Source organism: Lycorma delicatula, chromosome 1, assembly GCF_047948215.1.
Source record: "Lycorma delicatula isolate Av1 chromosome 1, ASM4794821v1, whole genome shotgun sequence".
Taxonomy (NCBI): domain Eukaryota; kingdom Metazoa; phylum Arthropoda; class Insecta; order Hemiptera; family Fulgoridae; genus Lycorma; species Lycorma delicatula.
The window spans coordinates 55,909,174-55,928,115 of NC_134455.1; the positions used below are offsets into that span (position 1 = coordinate 55,909,174).

Genomic DNA, 18,942 nt, shown 5'->3' on the forward strand with positions numbered 1-18,942 from the left:
GAAGGGTAGTTAAACAAGGAGACCCCCATATCTCCTAAATTATTCACAGCAGTCCTTGAGATGGCTATGTCCAAAATTGAATGGTCTGACAGAGGTATTAAGGTAAATGGACGGAAACTGAAAAACTTGCAGTTTGCAGATGATATTGTACTTTTGGCTAAGAATGTTGATGAACTGCAATTGCTTATCGAGGATCTTGCAGAAAAATGTGGAGAAGTTGGTCTGAGAATGAATTTGACAAAACAAAAGTAATGTACAACAGATGGGCTGCTACAGGATTGATAGTAGTTGACGACAACATCCTAGAGAATGTAGAATACGTCTACTTGTGGCAGCTAATAAACAGCAGAGGGGACATCAGACCTGAAGTTTTCCAGAGAATCAGAATGGACTGGAAATCATTTGGAAGACATTCAACAGTGTTCAAATCTAACATGCCAGTAGTTTTGAAAAAGACTGTGTTTGATCAGTGTGTTCTTCCAGCACTCGCATACAGATGCAAGACCTGGACTTTAAATGAGTTCGTGAAAGGAAAGCTTCGGACAGCACAAAGAGGCATGGAAAGGTCAATGTTAGGCTATACAAGGAGGGACCGGAAAAGAGTGGAAGACATAAGAGCCATAACGAGAGTGCATGATATAATGGAAACGGTGAAAGCTCTGAAATGGCAATGGGCAGGGCACATCACGAGAAGATGTGATGGAAGGTGGACAAAGGCAGTCCTTGAGTGGAGTCCAAGAGAACGACAAAGGCTAAGAGGTAGGCCACCAGACCGATGGGACAGAGGCATTAGAAGGGTGGCTGGAACCAACTGGCAGAGGTTGGCGCAGGACAGACAGGCATGGCGAGAACTGTTGAAGGCTTACCTGTCGAACTAGACTTGAAGAGGCTACATCTTGTAAAATATTGAAACAGCTGTATAACAATAATAATAATATATATATAGGTAAAACTAATATGTTTTTTAAAGCCAGATTTCTTGAGCATTTTAGACACTATAAAAGTAAAAATTTGGGTTTCTCTAATATTGCTGACCACCTCATTAATAATAAACATTCTATTTTTAATATTGAAATTAATTTCTAAATATTAGACATTAAAAAAGAAATGTAAAAAATAATAAAAATTTTGACATTTTGGAAAATTATTATATATATAAATACAAGAAGAGATTCAACTTGCAGAGTATGAGAATGACACACTTATAAGGGTGGAAATAGATGACAGCACATTTTCAGATAAGATAATGATAATGCATAATTTTTTATTATTCGTAAGTATTATAGTACTGGCTGGCCAAACAAGTAGTAGTATATTTTGTTTTTAACCTATTTAATTTTATTTTATCATAAAAGACGTCATATTTCTATATATGTAACTTTTAATTTCAATAATTTTAATTAATATTAATTTTTAACATTTTTTATATATTTTTTTAAAATTATAAATCTGAAAATGTTTAAACTTTTTAGTTTTAATTTTTATGATTTAAAAATTTAATTTTTAAATCATATATAATAAATTTTATGTTTATATATTATATTTTAATTATCAGTTTGAGTTTAATATGTAATTTGGTAATAACATTTTATAAAGAAGAATTACAACTGATGATGTGGATTGCCATGAAAGTACTATTGTAGATATTATGAAAAAATAAGGTGAGTGTCATTTTACTTTATTTTATTTAATTCTGTATTTGGTTGGACCAAGTTGAGTTATGTACAATATATATATATTTCATATTTTTATATTTTTTTTTATTTATACATTATTTTATATATATACATTTGTTCCTAATTAACCATTTTTGCCAGAAATTAGATTAATTATGTTATTACTTTTTACTTTTTTTATCTCCAGGACCACCGTTAGGTATTGCTTCAGAGGATGATATGAATGACAATTTTTGTAGCATGTGAAAATGCCATGCCTGACCGGGATTCAAACCCGGGACCTAATTATGGTTATCAAGCTAAATCAAGTGATCACTAAACTGCTGTTACCTATAAAGGATCAGTGATTTCAAAATATTTGACGTAAAGAGATTAATTTAACAGCCAGTTAGTTGATAGAGTGGTTAGTATGCTGGGTTTCCTAATCAGCTGTTTCTAAATTCAACTCATAGGAAGGATCAGACATTTTTATCACAATCTTCCTCATTGTTACAACAAGATTCTTAGAAATTGTCCGTATATCAAGAGTTACCAAATGAAGAAATAGGAACTGATTGTATTTTGCACAGAACTCTTACTAAATGCATATTTCATTTACACATCAGCTAATTGCTGAACTTTTGAAATTGTAACTACCTTTTCCAAAACTCTTTTGATTGTTAAAGACAAAATTAGAATGTTTATTTTTTATAAGGCTAAATATATTTTTTATGTCAAATATAACATTTGATATTTATCAAACAAGATAACATGCCAATAACATTTGTCAAATGTTAAGACATTTGTATTTTATTTGCATTTTTAACTGTGTGTAAAATTACACTAGTAATTAAACTCAAGATAATCATTATTAGCAATATGCAAAAATACTTTTGCTAATACAAAATACTTTAGTAATGCTTTTCAATAAAACAGTTACAGTTTGCACTGCAACTTAGAAAATAAGGAAAAATGAGTACTGCCATTAAAAATCCACAACAGTTTTTGTTAAGTTAGTGGTTTTAAGAAGTATTGTAATACCATTAATTCGTTTGTTAATAAATAAAATTTCTGTTTACATCTGTGCTCAAGGAATGATAATACCTTATAGCAGATGATGGCTTCAATAAAAATGTTGTTTTAAAAATAAAGAGACATTCTCAATTTTTTAACACACTTATTTAGTGTTTTTTGTGAATTTTATTGTAAAGTCTACATCTTGATGTTGTAAACAATTTTAATTTAATAAAATATGTTATTTTTGCTGTAAATTAAGATTATTTGCAGGTCTGATTAAAATAGTGCTGACGGTCTGAATTTTCAAAAATGGTGTTTGGTATTGATATGAATTTAGGTAATAATTGTAGAATGTGAAGTGAAAAAAGGAAGAATAAAAGTTGATCAAATGGCCTTTTTTGAGATCTTGTTACTTTCATATTTATGCTAATGTTTTTTTTTTTCCAAATGAAAATGTTATCTTCATTACTGACTTCAAAGAATGTAATACTAATACGTAATGGACTGAATGTTTCAAATATAAGTAATTTTTAGTTAGTGAAATAAAAGACTTAAGAACAAAACTCTGAATACAAAACACAAATTTGAAAGTCTTTTTGATTTCCAATGGTTTCAGCCCAGGAAAGATTTGAGTCAATCATGATGCATAACATTTCTGTAAATTAGAATTTATTGATTTGTACATCCCTGAATTGTGTATTGAACATTGGAGTAATCTTTCTATGATAAAATTATTAAGTTTTATTGACTAGTTTTATTTAATGCTAGCCTACTTGAATACAGTGAGACGTTTCTAACTACTGAATAACACTATCAGTAACAGCAAATGTTATTCTGTCTTTTCTATGAATGATTGATAATGTTCGTATCATCTGCTGATGACACTGAGAAATGGAAACACAGTGATCACTGATGAAAATTAGAAATACCAACTGGGCCTAACATAGATTTGGGGACCACCACTTCTAACCAGAAATTCCTTAGATCTGATTCTATCAATTTCAATGAACAAGTATCTGGAACCAATAAATGTTAAAAAAGAACTTCAAATTTTAATGTTTTTAGTGCTTTTACACTGTTGCAGTGCATCTTTAGCTAATTATTACCAAACTTTTTAAATTAGATAATAAAATAATAGTGCAGCACCAGTAACAGATTTAAAATTTAGCTTTTACAGAAGATATTAAATCCTACTATTGATGACACTACTATTCTTACCTTTTACTATGGCTCCAATTTGAAATAGTTTACGACTTTCAAAAGCTGCCTGATTCATAAGATTAATTTATTAATGGATGGTATATTAATTCATTATGCAAGTACACAATCATCATATTACAGTTAGAGCATTATTTTTATTTTAAAAATGTAGTTAGTTTTTATGTATTCCTATATTTGAATTTTTCAGGGGGCAATGATGACAATTTGTTTTAAAGAAGGTCTGAAGGTTACACCTGATCAGCTCAATGAGATTATCAGAAGTACAAATCAAGACATAAGATTAGTATTAAACCATTTGTCTGTATTAGCTGTTCAGAAAGATAATAATCTACCTAATTCAGAAAAATATGTCAAGTTGGTAAGCATAATTTTTTTTTTCATTTTAATATCGATGTGTTTTTTCTATATAAACTAATGAAGATGTGTATTTATATTTATTTATAAAGAACTTATTTCCATTGTCTTTCTACCACTTACAGTTTTAATCTAGTGTACTATGGAAGAGCATCATGAATAATACTGCTGAATGAAAACTTGCTAAAAAAGTTGACAAAATGTTAATTTTTACTCTGATTTTAAAAATGTTAAAACCTCTTGGTCATACTTGTTCATTATGAGTGATGGTCACCAGATACTTCTTCTTCTAGGTTAATTAATTTAATTAATTAATTGATTTAAATAGTCATAATAATGTTTACCACATTCAGTGTAACTCAGCCTAGCGTTAACTTCTAGGTTAATCTCCAGAGATCTGTTTTTAAACATTGCTTTAGCCATTAGCGTTTTATAATGCCCTTCAATTTCCAGATAGTGGGGGATTAATACATTTGAACTGTTATCTTTGAAACTCAGTCCTTGTTTCCCTCAAAGGGCCTCTTAGCTTGCTTTTAAAAAAATGAAATTGAAAGCTTGTGGGATATTCAGTCTCTTTTTTGTCATAATGTCATGTTTCTTGAGGCATATAGAATTTTATGATATTGAAAGGTGTCAAGGAAAAAGGTTACTTTATTCCTTTTATTTTAAAACCAAAATTAAAATATATCCGTTTAACAATAATTGAATAATACTGTTGACCAAAGTGACGAAGGAGCTTACAAATTAAACTGCTGAAACTTACCTGATTATGATTTGGGCAACCTGATGCCCAATCAACCTATTGGAAAGAACTTGTGCACACTACACAAAAAAAAGTCATTAGCAAAGCACAGTTTAAGAGTAAGGAATACCTAAATCTACAGTATATAAAGTGGTGTGTAAGAGGCTTAGACTATGTGCGTATTAGATGCAACTTTTACAGGGAATCAAACCAAATGACAAAATTGAAGTTTGCAGCTTTAATGCTTAACAACATTGATGAACATGAGGACTACTTGAAAAATGTCATGTTTCAGGTGAAGTCTGAGGATTAGCGGGTCAGTAAATTGACACAATTGCAAGATTTGGAGATCAGAGGCAGCATATGAAATTTCTAATATAAATGTGACTCTCTCAAAGTTAATGTTTGATGCAAACTGATGAATGACCATATTGTGGGCCTGTTCATTTTTGTAGAAATCACAATGAATGGGGATGTTTTCTGTGATGTGCTTGAACTTTACATTTTTCCACAGATTGACGATACTGAAAAAGAAGAAGGATTAATTCTCTATCAGCTAGACCATGCTCCACCACATTACAGTAACCTTGTTCATGCTGCATTAAACATTCAGTTTTGAAACTGGTGGATTGAAAGAGGATTGCATGGCCACCAAGGAGCTCAGACGTGACCCACTAGACTTTTTTTTTTTTGTGGGGCATGTGAAAAACATTGCTTATTTGGAGAAAATTCATGACATCAGCCATCTACAGGAGATGATTGTTGCAACTGTACCGTCCATTACACTCCCTATGCTGATGGGTACATAGGAAGAGCTGGATTACATTCTGGACTTGGGCATGGCAATGAGGTACACATATCGAAATGAGTTTAACATAAAAAAAACTTCAGAATTTATCCTTTCAGAATATATACTCATATAAGTAATACTTTAAACATAACACTGTTTAAATAATACTTGAAATTGAGGACATCTTTTATAAACATCTGTGTAAAAGTAATAAACTCAACTTACTTGTGCAATAAGAACTTTACAAATTGAATTTTTTCTATAACAACTTATTAAACAAACAACCATAGCTTAGATCAAATGCATTTTTTGACCACATATTAAATATAATTCTTATGGAATCAACAATTTAATCATTTAAAAAATGAGTTATTTACTTTGTTTTATTTTTTTAGAAGTCAGTCTTTTTTCTGAAGGAATTAAATAAATTTTATATTACAATTTATTCTAAGGATTAAAGTATCAAAAGTAATAAGATCATTTTCAAGGAATGAATTCCTGAAATCAGCTAAATGTATTGAACCCAATAATAGATGGATGGGATGTTCTTGGAAAGTTATAAAACCAATAAATGTTGGTATTATTGCACTTGCTACTAGCTTACTGTTGACAAACTATATTTTAAGGTAACGTATGAGGGTTACTGAATATTATTATGTATCTTCAACTTCGAGTTAAATTTTTTGTTACAAAAGAAATTTTTAGAGTTTTTAATTACATAAATAACAAGGGTGTGTGAATAATTATCTGCTGTGTATTTATGTTTTTGTTGGCAACACTACCGTTTCGTGCATAAAGGATAGCCTTTAAAAGAGAGCTTTAAATCAGAGATAAAGCATAGGCTTTATCTCTGATTTAACATTGTTAAAATTTTAAGTCTTTAACTCAGTTTTATTATGATAGTTGTAATGTTGACCACGGCTGCTCTACTTTCTGTTTCTACCTAAGAAAGCCAGCATTCAATAATCTGTTTTTCTTTTGAAGGTGTATCAGGAGCCAAAATCGATTGAAAAATTTTGCACTGTATAGGAACATTGTTTTACTATAATGGATTATATGAGTGTATTGAAAAATTTCACACACAAGTGATTGAATGAAAAAGGAGCCAGACATCTGGCTACAATTATAACTGACAACAATGAGTGCATACATTTCATGATTTTGCAAGGCAGACAAGTGGCTATTGATGAAATGGAAAATGTTTACAAATTAGCCATGGCTCTGCTTCAAAATCATCTACAATAGACTTAATTTCCATAAAGTGTGTGCATGATGGGTCCTAGAATAACTCGCTAAGCTGTACACACAAATTTGCTTGAACATCTGGCAATAAAATTTTCCCTGCTATAATAATGAAGGTGACATTTTCTTAGATAAAATCATAACTGGTAATTAAATATAAATTTACCATTTTGAGCTAGAGAGTAAATGACAAAGTATAGAATGGAAACATCCACAAAAAAGATCAGAAGTCAACTATCAGCAAGAAAATTTATGTTGACTGTTTTTTAAACTCACAGTGCCAATAAAAGGGCTCAACAATAAACAGTACTTGTTGCAGTGAAATTACTTACTGAAAAATTGAGACCTGCAGTTTGTAGTTAATGTCGAAAATTGTTAAAAAGCATCGTTTTGTTGCATGCAGGCATTTTGACAATGTTTTGCCACACAGTTGAAACCATTCAGAAAATCAAGTTTGAGGATTTAACTCACTTTCTATAAAGTACTAGAACTGACTCGTTCAAACTGTTACTATTGGTCCACTCTAAAAGATATTAAGAGGGCATTGATTTACTTTAAACTAAGAACTAGAACTTGTGTCTGTTGCTTAACAAAAAAAAGAAGGTTTTTGAGGGCATAAATGAGCTCAAAAACCAAAATGATGGAAGAAATGTGTTGAAAAGCAAAGGGACTATCTTGAAAAATGATGTTATAAATTTTTTTTTTATTGAAATAAAGTTTATATCAGCATTGCAGATTTTTATTAATTTACCCTCATATACATAACTGCATCTAATTTTTTTCAGGGACCATGGGATGTTTTGCGAAAAGTTTTCTCTGAGAGTGATTTAAAAACTATGTCTTTCTATGATAAGTGTGATTTATTTTTCCATGATTATAGTATAGCTCCATTATTTGTTCAAGAAAATTATATTTCTGTTGTACCACATGCCAAGTAAGTAGGAATTGCATTATTATTTTACTCATGTTTTTATGCTTTTGTGTGTTTTATGTAAAAAGTCAATTCAGTCATTAAGAATCTGTGTCATTACAGTAACATAAAATTTTGACATCATTCTTATGACTTTTGGTGGGTTAGACAAAAAATATTATTCTGAGCAGCAAATTATTTAAACCATTAATATTAAAGACAAGTTTACTGTTCTTAATTTAATGCTAATTCAGGAAACCGTGACTAAAAATAGTGGGTTTGTAATAACCATATGTCATCAGGTTGTAGAGAAATTAACTATAATAATTATTTTCAGGTAGCTGCAAATAAGATTTGAAAAATAATATACAGATATATTTTGCAATTATCTTAGGACCATTCATGTAAGAAGAGAGTTTTTAAAAATAAAGTCATAAGAGAACAATAAATCCCATGGTATAAATGGAAATATCATGTATGGTGAACTATAAAATATTGCATTGAGCAACAGAAATAGACACATCAATAGTTTTAAGTAATTCCTTAGTTGAATCCAAAATATACCTGAATATTAAAAACAACAAAAATTTAACTTTATACAAATATAATGAGACCAAAATGTTTTGTTTTCTTTTATCATTTGCAAAGATATTTGAAGGGTTATTTTTTAATTGGTTATAATCTCATAACCTTTTTTATATAATAGTTATACATTATGGTGCTGATCTTGAAAACAAGCTTTTCTTAGAATGGTGTTTGACTTGCAAACAACTTGAAGGGGAAAAATTAGTTTTATTTCCTATTCAATCTTTTTTTCTTCTGTGTAATATTTAAGTTTCAATTTACTTGAAGAAAACCTGATGATAATTATGGCAAATGATCCATTAAAACACCTTGAATTTCGCATGATTTCTTATTTCCCAATTGTGCAATTTCAATATGCCATAACGTGTGAATAGATGTGTTATAAAGAAGGGAAAAACTGCGTTTAATTTTTTATCCAACATTCTGTTTCAATATTACAGCTATTTTTTAGAAATATCACTATTTTTTCTTCCAGTAGAGATAGGAAATTTTTGTAAACCGTAAACTATGTTTGTGTTGTTTTAGTAACTGTTATGGTATATTCACAGTTTCATAGTTTCAAATTACAAAGAATGAAAAAAGGGATTCTATTAAAATGGGCAGGAATCTTGGCATGTTGTTAGGAAAGAGTGTGATCACCTTCATATTAGCATAGAAAGCAATACACTGGTTTTTTCTGAACAGCTGTTTTGCTCTGGAGTACTTTATTGAAAAAAATCAGTACATATTGTAATTTTCCAAAATTAATGTTGGCTGTCTTCATTAAATTGAAACTGCCAAGAATAATGCAGAAGAAAACAAACTTAATATGACATTAAACTAAAATTTTACATCTAGAGGTTCATAAAATGTAATTAATGACAAGCTTTTTTTCATGACATACTGTAACAGAACAATATAAGCTTAGAGAAAATATAAAAATTGCATTAACAACGTATGCAGAAACAGTGATAAATGACATGGATGTATGAAAAAGGCTTTGTCAATCTTTTTAAATTAAAAGTAAATCTTTTGAGTAGTTAATTCTGAACTATTTTTACAAAATTGGAAAAATGAAAAAGCTGGTCATCAAACCAGTTATTAACTCCATTCATGACCTCATCATTTTCAAAGCTCTGGCGAGACCATCTGCTCATTAAAAATATAGCAGTTGTTACTACTAATCCAGGTTGTGAGAGGGATAGTAGAAAATTCACCTACTTTTAACTGCTGATGTAGATTTTTTTTGTGAAGGTTATAGAGTGGGGTTATGAATTGTGGCCCAAAGAACATTCCATGCCTTTGTTTTGAATCTCCACTGTTTATTCTTGAAATTGGTGAAGCAAACCTGAAGCTTCAGAAATCACAAAAGGATGTTCATTAAACTTTTTGAAGACATTCATAGGTAGAGAATATTCTTGAGATTAATTCAATTCAAAGGGTCTTTGTCTAGTACTTCTTATTTTATTAATATGATCAGTTCATCCATGAATTCACTTAAACCCATGAATTTTCCAACTGACATATTTGAACTTATTGTAACATAGTTTCTAACTTCCAAGCTGGTCCCTATCCCAACTAAGTTATGGAAGGAAAGATTGTCCCTCATACAAATACCTAATTTTCAAAAATTAGTTGAATCTCTTTAGAATAGAAGACAATCAACAATTTGACAGTTAAATTCAATTTTAAAACCATGTCTCACTCATTATCCAGCAGTTCACATTACAACAAAGGTAACCAATGCAACTTACAACAATGTCCTAATAGCACTCAGAAACAAAGTACGTAGTTATCATGTCGCTGTAACGCTATAACTAGTTAATTCATGAATTTGCTGATACTTCATTCACATTATGCAAGTTGAATACAGAATGTATCATGAAGTTCTCCCACGACTTTCATAATCTATTTTACTTGTGAAAATAAAGGAAAAAGTCCAGGCAAACATAGTCCTAAAATGCTTCATTTTCGAGTTACAGCTAGTGAAAGATTTCGTTCGGATTTCCGCTACCTCAGTGAAAGAGGTCGTACAGAAATTCTTAGGGCGTTAATTAAGGGGCAGAATTAGTGATTTTTTTATGGTTTTTAACCTGAAAAATCTAATGAAATAGGTTCCAAATCCATATCCACAGTAGCTTTAGAGAAATCTGGGTAAAATCAATAAATTGGGATAAAAAATCCTCTTTTTCTATGTTATACAATGACTTTGTTAAATGGGTAATAAACACATTAAACCTTTTAACAAAATTGTAGAGAATTTAATTCTGAATAAAATGGTGTAAGATAAGTTGAATAAAACGAAGAAATTTTAAAAATTAGAATTTTATTTAGAAACAGTACATTACTAGATTTGTCAGAAAAGTACTTATTTAATGTAAACTAAAACCAAATTCTTTTTTTGTAAATGTGAAAGATTTGTAAAAACAAAATTTATTGTTAAAAAATTAAAAAACTGGAAATACACAATTGTAAAATAAAAATAAATAAATAAAAATTACTTAGATAATGTTTTTTTTTTATTAATGACAGAAATGCAATAAATTATTTGAAAAACTATTATTTCAAAGTTGGCTATAAAATAACAACAGCTGATAAACAATGTACAGTACTGTATTAGTGTTTAAATCATTCTGTAAGGTACATTAAGTATATTAGGTATTATGAACTGTGCTGTCATTAGCGAAGGTTTTTCATGAATTTTAGTTTGAACATGATTGGTTTACCATTGAAGTATGCCATACTTATTTACAACAGAGGAATATACTGATATGGTATTCATTTTGGGTGTGTTTAATGGTAATGCATCAGCTGCTGCAGTAGAATATGAAATATATTTTTTGAATTGCAGGAATCCAGATCCTAAAACAGTTAGCGCGACTTTTTTCAATTTTTGGGAAACAGGTTGTTGACTACCTTGTATTCGTAACAGCTACGAATGATCTGTCCTCCAACGTGACACTGTTATTGATGAAATTATTATCAGTACAGTTCAGTGTAGTCCAGACGTCAGTACTTGACATCTTTCTAAGACATGGATAAATCCTCATGAAACAGTAGAAGACAATTTTCAACATTGATTTAGCATTAATGTATGGTGCAGCCTTTTTCAAAATCAGCTGTTTTGGACTGTTCATATTACCTGGCCACTTAAATGCTGAGATTTACTTGCACTTTCTTCAAGAAAAATTGCCGTAGCTGCTTGAAGACATTCCTTTAACGTTGAGATGCAAGTTACTAGTTCCAGCATGATTCCACTTCTCTTGCACTGTTTCCACATGCTTAAATCATAATTTCCCTGAAAAATAGATCAGTTGTGGAGGTCTGGCTATCAAGATCGCTGGATCTAACACGTTTAGATTTTTGCATCTGGGTATAGATGAAAAATATTTTATACAAAACAAAAATATTTTCTCATAAGGATTAATTGTTTACATTATAGATGCCACTGAGCAACTTAAAAACAGCCCTGTATAATTGAAAAGAGCAACAAAAGCAGTACAAACGTGTGCCAAGAAATGCTTTGAAAATGGTAGGCTAACTTTTAACATTATTCTAAACTGATACATATAATAATGCACTGTGGTCTACTGTACTGTTTCTAAGTAAAATTTGATTTTTTTTTTCTTTGTTTTATTCAACTTATCTTTCACCATTTTGTTCAGTATTAAATTCTCTTCAAGTTTTGTTAATAGTTTTATGTGTTTATTACCCATTTAACAAAGTTATTGTACTTCAAACATAAAAACAGGGTTTTTTTACTCCAATTTATTGGTTTTCAGCCAAGATTTCTTAAAAACTACGGCAGATACAAGTGTGGGACCTATTTCATTAGATTTTTCAGGTCAAAAATCATAACAAATCACTAATTCTGCCCTGTAATTAAACATGGTGATAGATATCCTGGGTAAATAATTATTTTTTCTATGATGGTTTTATTCCTTTACCTGAGTGTGATATTAAAGAATGTAAAGGAAATCAATTCTTGGTTGCTTCTGCATTATTCAAAGATATTATTGAAGATTTTTTTGTCGTTATCTAGATTAATTTTTACTTTTAGCTACATATTACTTTCAGATTCATTCATATTAAGTCAAATTCTTCTGAAAGATCATTGATATATTATCTACCAAGGAATCAAGCAATACTCTTAATGTCCTCATATGATTAACACAAATTAATTTGTTTTAGAAATCAGTGACATCCAATCTGGGTGATAGTAAATTATTCTCTCAATCCATTTATAGACTCATTAGGCATGCTTTGTGTAGGGTGTCGCCTTCAGAATTCCAAGCTATCTTATAATAATAAACATCAATTTATCTTGCATCAAAATGCACACTTAACAAAGTGAACATGAACATTTGCATCTTTTACTTGGAGGCATTCAATTAGTTCACAGTTCTCTACATGAAAAATTCTGAATTATCAACAAGAAGATTAAAAAATGTATAAAATGCTTTCTTTTCAGTGCTAAAAGATTAAACTAATCTTTGTCCAATTACTGTCTGTTCAAGTTACTCCGTCTAAGCCATTCTGTTCTTGCACTGTCAATTATAGTGGTCTATGAATGATTCTGCAAAGCGGGCAGAGATCAAAGATCATATCAAAAACTTATATATGCCTATTCATATGTCTTTTAATTGAGGTTATACATTTGGAATTAGTATCCAACTTAACATCAGAAGCATTTGTTACCACATTAAAGCGCTTTATTTTTCATAGAGGTATACCAAATCAAATATTTTCCAATAATAGAACAGACTTCAAGACTACAAACTTGAATTGTTTTCAATATTTAAATCAAAGGATTCAATTCCTGTTCCTGATTTCTCTGAAATCTCTGTTTATTGTTTGAGCTACTGGCAACTAATCAAAAAAATTATGCAATCCATTTGGAATAAATGGTCAAAGGATTATTTGAATCAGTGGCTAACAAATAACTATAACATGTGGAAAACTCCCAAGAGGAACATCTTTTAAGGAAACTTAGTACTAATATCAGATGAAAGTACTTCTCTACAGTGGAAACATTTACAGGATCAGACAATTTAGTACATGTTGTGGATGTCAAAATGTGTTTCAGAATACTTCATATAACATACACAAACTATGTTTGTTACCAACCTTAAAGTATTGAATGAGTACTTATTTTCAAGGGTATAAGGAAAAAACCTTATCAGGCTTCATCTGACCATTATGGTATTTATATACTCAAGGTAAATATTTATTCAAGGAACTTTATTTCAAAGGTACTATGTACTTATTCAATTCAAGATTTATTTATTCAAAGAGTGAATTTATTAAAATAACTTTTAATAAAAACTAGACTTTTAATAACTCATTTAAGATTTATACGAGGGCTGTCCAGAAAGTAACTTACGTTTTGAAATAAAAAACCAACCAAATAAAAAAAGAAATTTTATTATATACATTTTAAAGGGACAATCTTAAACTACGTTTCTACGTAGTCGCCATTTAAATTGAGGCACTTATCATAATGATGCACAAGCTTTTCAATTCATTCTCTGTAGAAATCTGCTGCCTTAGATTTTTGGCATCCATCTTGCACAAAACTTGTGATAACCAAGGTTCCCAATACAATTTCATGCAGTAAACTTCATGAAATTTGGGGAAAATGAAGTGAGAGTTCCATAATCATAATGTGGTGATTTTCATGAATTTTATCGCTGATTTTCATCATCAGTCACAAGGCTAGGCCAACCACTGCAGTCCCTATCATGAACATTGGTGCGGCCATTTTTAAACTGAATGCATCACTGCCTCACTCCACCTTCACTCATTATTCCATCTTCATACACCTCACAATGTTGCCGATGAATTTCAATTGGTTTGAAGTTTTTGGCCAGTAAAAACCTAATCACTGAACGTACCTCACAACTTGCGTGATTTTCTACTGAAGCACACACTTCAATAATTCACAATGAACAAAGTAGAAAAATCACAGTCCACATGCTATCACAGCTTGATGCGTACCGAGTGTAGAAACGTTTTGATGCCAGGATGGCAGCTCTATCTTTATTTATCTTCACGCTAGGCACAAACATAAGTTATTTTCTGGACCGCCCTTGTGTACCAAGTGTTATTATTTCATTATATCAATGAACATTTTTAAAGAACATCGCTCGATTTTTGGCAGGCAATATGTTCAGATGTGAATTCATGCAAAGATTTCTTCTTTATTTTGAAGAGACCTGTGACCCTATAACTTCTTATTCAATTGATAGATTTTTTAACAGACATATTGTTCTTCACTTTTAGTTTTTTATGATTCATTAAATTACAATTTAACCTTAGCTAAACAGTTAAAATACCTGGCAATAATTGTACAACTACTATTTTTCAAATCATTTTGTTGAAAGTTCTTTTCTTTACTCCTCTTTATAGTGGTTACTGTGCTTGTTAAATTTTATCTTTAGTAACAACCCTTTCCATCAGACATTAAATTTTTTTTTAATAACTCAAAATATTTTCTAGACTAAACAAAATTGAGAAAATACAAGCATTTGCTAAAGCAGCGGAGAGTATATGTAATGGAGATATCATAGAAAAACGTATTCGGTCATCAAATGCTTGGTCATTGTTACCAATCCAGGTATGATTTATATTAGTAGTAGAAATGTTTAAATTAGTACACTGACATCTGCATTTTTTAAATTGTTGCAGGTGACTCTACAAAGGTTTTCTGTTACCCAAATTTCTTTAGTGATATTTTCAGTTGTTTTATTATGTCAATCATAATAAAATTTTTCTAACCTAGAAAAATCTTTTCCTAGTTCTTTTATTTTTTCATATTTTCTTTAAAGATTATTAAGTTATTTTCTGCTAATTTAAAGTTATATGGCTATTAGCTGTTAAAATCCAACAGTGCAGAGGTGTCCATCCCACAGAAATTGTCTTTGGGGGTCATTCAATAATTAAAGAGACAAATCACTAGAAAAATAATTATTTATTCAATGGCAATGAAACTAATGCTACGTTTCAATATAATCCCCAGCTACATTTAGGCATTAGTACCATCTTTCTGTTAGCTTTCTTATACCAGTAGTAAAGGATTAGTTGTCTGAGCCATTCTTGACCTGTCATTGTTGTTGAACCATTTTGCCATGTAAAAACATTTTGGGAGAACCAAACAAAAAAATCTGATGGTTCAAGATCATGACTGTAAGGTGGCTATAACATTCCCAACCCAACTCCTGAATCACTTCCTGTGTCTGTGAAGCTATATCCTGAGGCATATGGGGGGAGGCATATCCTGCAGAGAATAAGCCTTCTGAACGAGAACCAGAATATTTTTTACAAGTTACTTAAATTTTAGCTTGTTACAATAGTACTCATTGTAGATTATACATTGTTCTTCCCATTAATCATAATAAATTTGACTTTTATAGTCCCAAAACACTGTTAGCATCTCTTTTCCTTCTGACGAATAGGTTTTCAACTTTTTCCTGGTGGGCAAACTCAGATGTTTCCATTCCATACTCTTACATTTGGATTCAGACTCAAAATGATGAATCCAAGATTCACCGCAAGTTGTTATGCAATCTAAAAATATATTACCTCCCAATAAAAACCATTTATTTGAGTTCTGTACAAACATTAATTTGAATGTCTGTGATTTTGAGTCAATGTCTTGGAAGCCACCTTCAATATATTTTGCTGTAATTCAGCTTATCATGGATAATGAAATGAATAGTGTCAATGCTTGCCATATAAATTTCAGCAATTTCCTAAATTTTTATGCATCTTTCCTTGCGAATAAGATCATTAGTGCGATTTTAAAAAAAATCAGTCTTAACTTCCATCGATCTGCTGTTACAATTAAAAATAATGACGGTTGTTCTTCCCCATTTAAACTGTTCCACTAATAATTATTTGTGTAGTTACACTTTACCTTACTGTTTTAACATCTGCCAGTTTTATGCCTACAAAAAATAAAAATTATATCAAAGCTGTTCTTCCATGGTACACATTTTAAAATAAACAAAAGAGGTTATAATCAAATTCTTTTCAAATAGTGGATATTTTCTGTGTTAGGGGTGCCAATTTGAATATCAGACAGTTTCCATTTATTCTATTAAATAGTTTTTTCTGGTGTTGCTATTTTTCCCTTTAATTATTGAACAACCCTCATGGAATTAACTTCTGATTCATGAAAATGTTTTATTAAACAGATTTTTTTTGGCCTTTGCCATTTTATCTTCTCTCTCTCCTATTATTCTACAAATGAGTAAATTGTGCTCTTTTCCAGGGCAAAACAGCATAATGGTAGATTATAATAGATTGTTATTTGTTATTTTTAAAAAATACAATTAAAAATAGATTTAGTATAAAACGGAAGAATTTTTTCATATTTGCTATTAGGTTTACTGACTCGTAGCATAGTAATATATTTTATTAAAGCAGTCAGTTCTTATTAAAACCATATGATAATCACTGAATGAGAGTTGTTGAATGATGTAAGGGTTTATCTCTTCACTTGTGGTTACAACTATATGTTGCCACTGCCATTACAAATCGCCCAAACCAGTGGCCACCCAATGTTACTACATAATAAGATATTTCTTTGCCTTTGTTTTTTCCCTCATACTTATTCAAATCTTCATTGTAAATATTTTTAAATAATTACTTCAGAAAACTAAATTCAGCATTTATTTTTTATTTAATATAAATAATAATCTCTTTCTGCATTAGCTACTTATGTATACCAACAGCATGCATAGAAGTTTACCTAGCATTCCTAACGTTGGTAGTATATGGAGAATAGTTTATTAAACATGGCTGATTCATCTGAATTTTACTTAATAACTTTTGATTATCAGTTAGCTACTTCTTAGGATGTTGCAGATATTATAAAACTGTCAAGTTATAAGGAGTTCAATTTTATATAGAATCACTATGTAATAGCTACTTCAAAGGATTAGAAAAAACTTATCTGCTATAAATTCTAAGAATTGCTATAATAAATAAAATGTTTTTGCTAATTATTTTATTTGCAATGATGTAATGAATAATTTTTTATTAAATTCATTCATGTTTATATAAAGAATACGTTACAGATTGTAGCTTCAAAAACAGTATTGTGTGAATGAAAATATTTTTAAATAGTAATAGGTATAATTTGAAATCAATCTAAAATTATATGTACATAAGAAAAATCACTTGCAAATCCATATTTACATGAAGAATGAAAACTACCAGTTCATAACTAAACACAGTTCTGTTATATGTACAAATATGAGTGAGTAGATTTTCTATACTTTTCAATTGTCTCAACAAAAAAAAAACTTAAGAAACATCAAAAAACAATTCTGAAAACTATTTTTTTTGTTTTATTATTTTTCCTTTATAAGCTTAATTATTTTCAAAATAGAATAACCTACATACCCACATGTAAAAGTATATTCACGTATGTTATTTTTATCATGAGATTTGGAATGTGCAAATATGGCATCACAGCTGCAAACTCAGCTAGTGTGAAGAAGTAATTTGCTGCAATGTTTATTCAGCACCAAATGCATTAAGTATTTCATTGTGAAATATATTTCAACTCATTTAAATTTGCTTTAAATTATTCAGATATCAAGTGAAGTTCATGAGCATTTCTTTTTCATTTGCAGTAAGATTCATTAATTAGATTTTACCGTAGATTTAAAGTAATGTCTAAAGTTACATTACTTCACATTAATGTTAACTGTGATCAATCATCCTAATTTTATTGTACTACAAATGGTGCTGTAGTTTACATAATCTTTTATACCTAAGGAGATAAATGTTTATTTTTAGTTACTTTAAGAATATATATATATAAAGTAACTACAAACAAGCATAAAGATAAAGGAATAAGTAAATAAATACTTAATAGGTAATACTTTAATAGGTATGTAACAATAACTTATACAGAGTGTTCTAGGATATGTTCCCTGAACTTCAGTTACTGATTCAGGACACCAAATTGAGCAAAAAGGTTCATATCGACATAAGTCCTTTTAGCTTGTTTTCCTTCTGGATGCCATTTTATGATTTTCAAAAAAAAATTATCTCAGAAAGGTAAACCTACTTTAATTAAATTTGGCAAATATAAGACTAGTGCCTTATTCCATTGACAAACAATCAAGTTGTTGTAGACAATTAACCTGGCAGTATAATTGTACACTGTAATGCATACTCATAATTTTCTGCCTGTTTTTATTTCTTTCACTAAATGTAATGAAAATTACTAATAGCAAATTAATAAAAATTATCAGATTGCATTAAAGTGCACAAGCATACTGTTGGGTTTCGAATAACCAGATTGTATCTCAATGGATTTTTACAAATGAGGTGTCATTTTGTTCAAAATAAAATTCTTAATAAATTTTGTAAGAAGTAAAAATTTTATCGAACAAATAATACGAAGATATTGAAGATTAAAAAATTAAGATGG

At 29.8% G+C, this 18,942-nt stretch overlaps 1 protein-coding gene across 1 annotated transcript in view; it reads left to right on the top strand.

The window, feature by feature from the left end:
• Window positions 1-18,942, top strand: part of Gnf1 (germ line transcription factor 1) — a 99,644-nt gene that overhangs the window by 63,174 nt on the left and 17,528 nt on the right. The window contains exons 9-11 of the mRNA XM_075354941.1: window positions 4,081-4,251; window positions 7,807-7,955; window positions 14,994-15,111. Coding sequence (XP_075211056.1) covers window positions 4,081-4,251; window positions 7,807-7,955; window positions 14,994-15,111 — 438 coding nt within the window. The remainder of the gene's footprint in view (window positions 1-4,080; window positions 4,252-7,806; window positions 7,956-14,993; window positions 15,112-18,942) is intronic.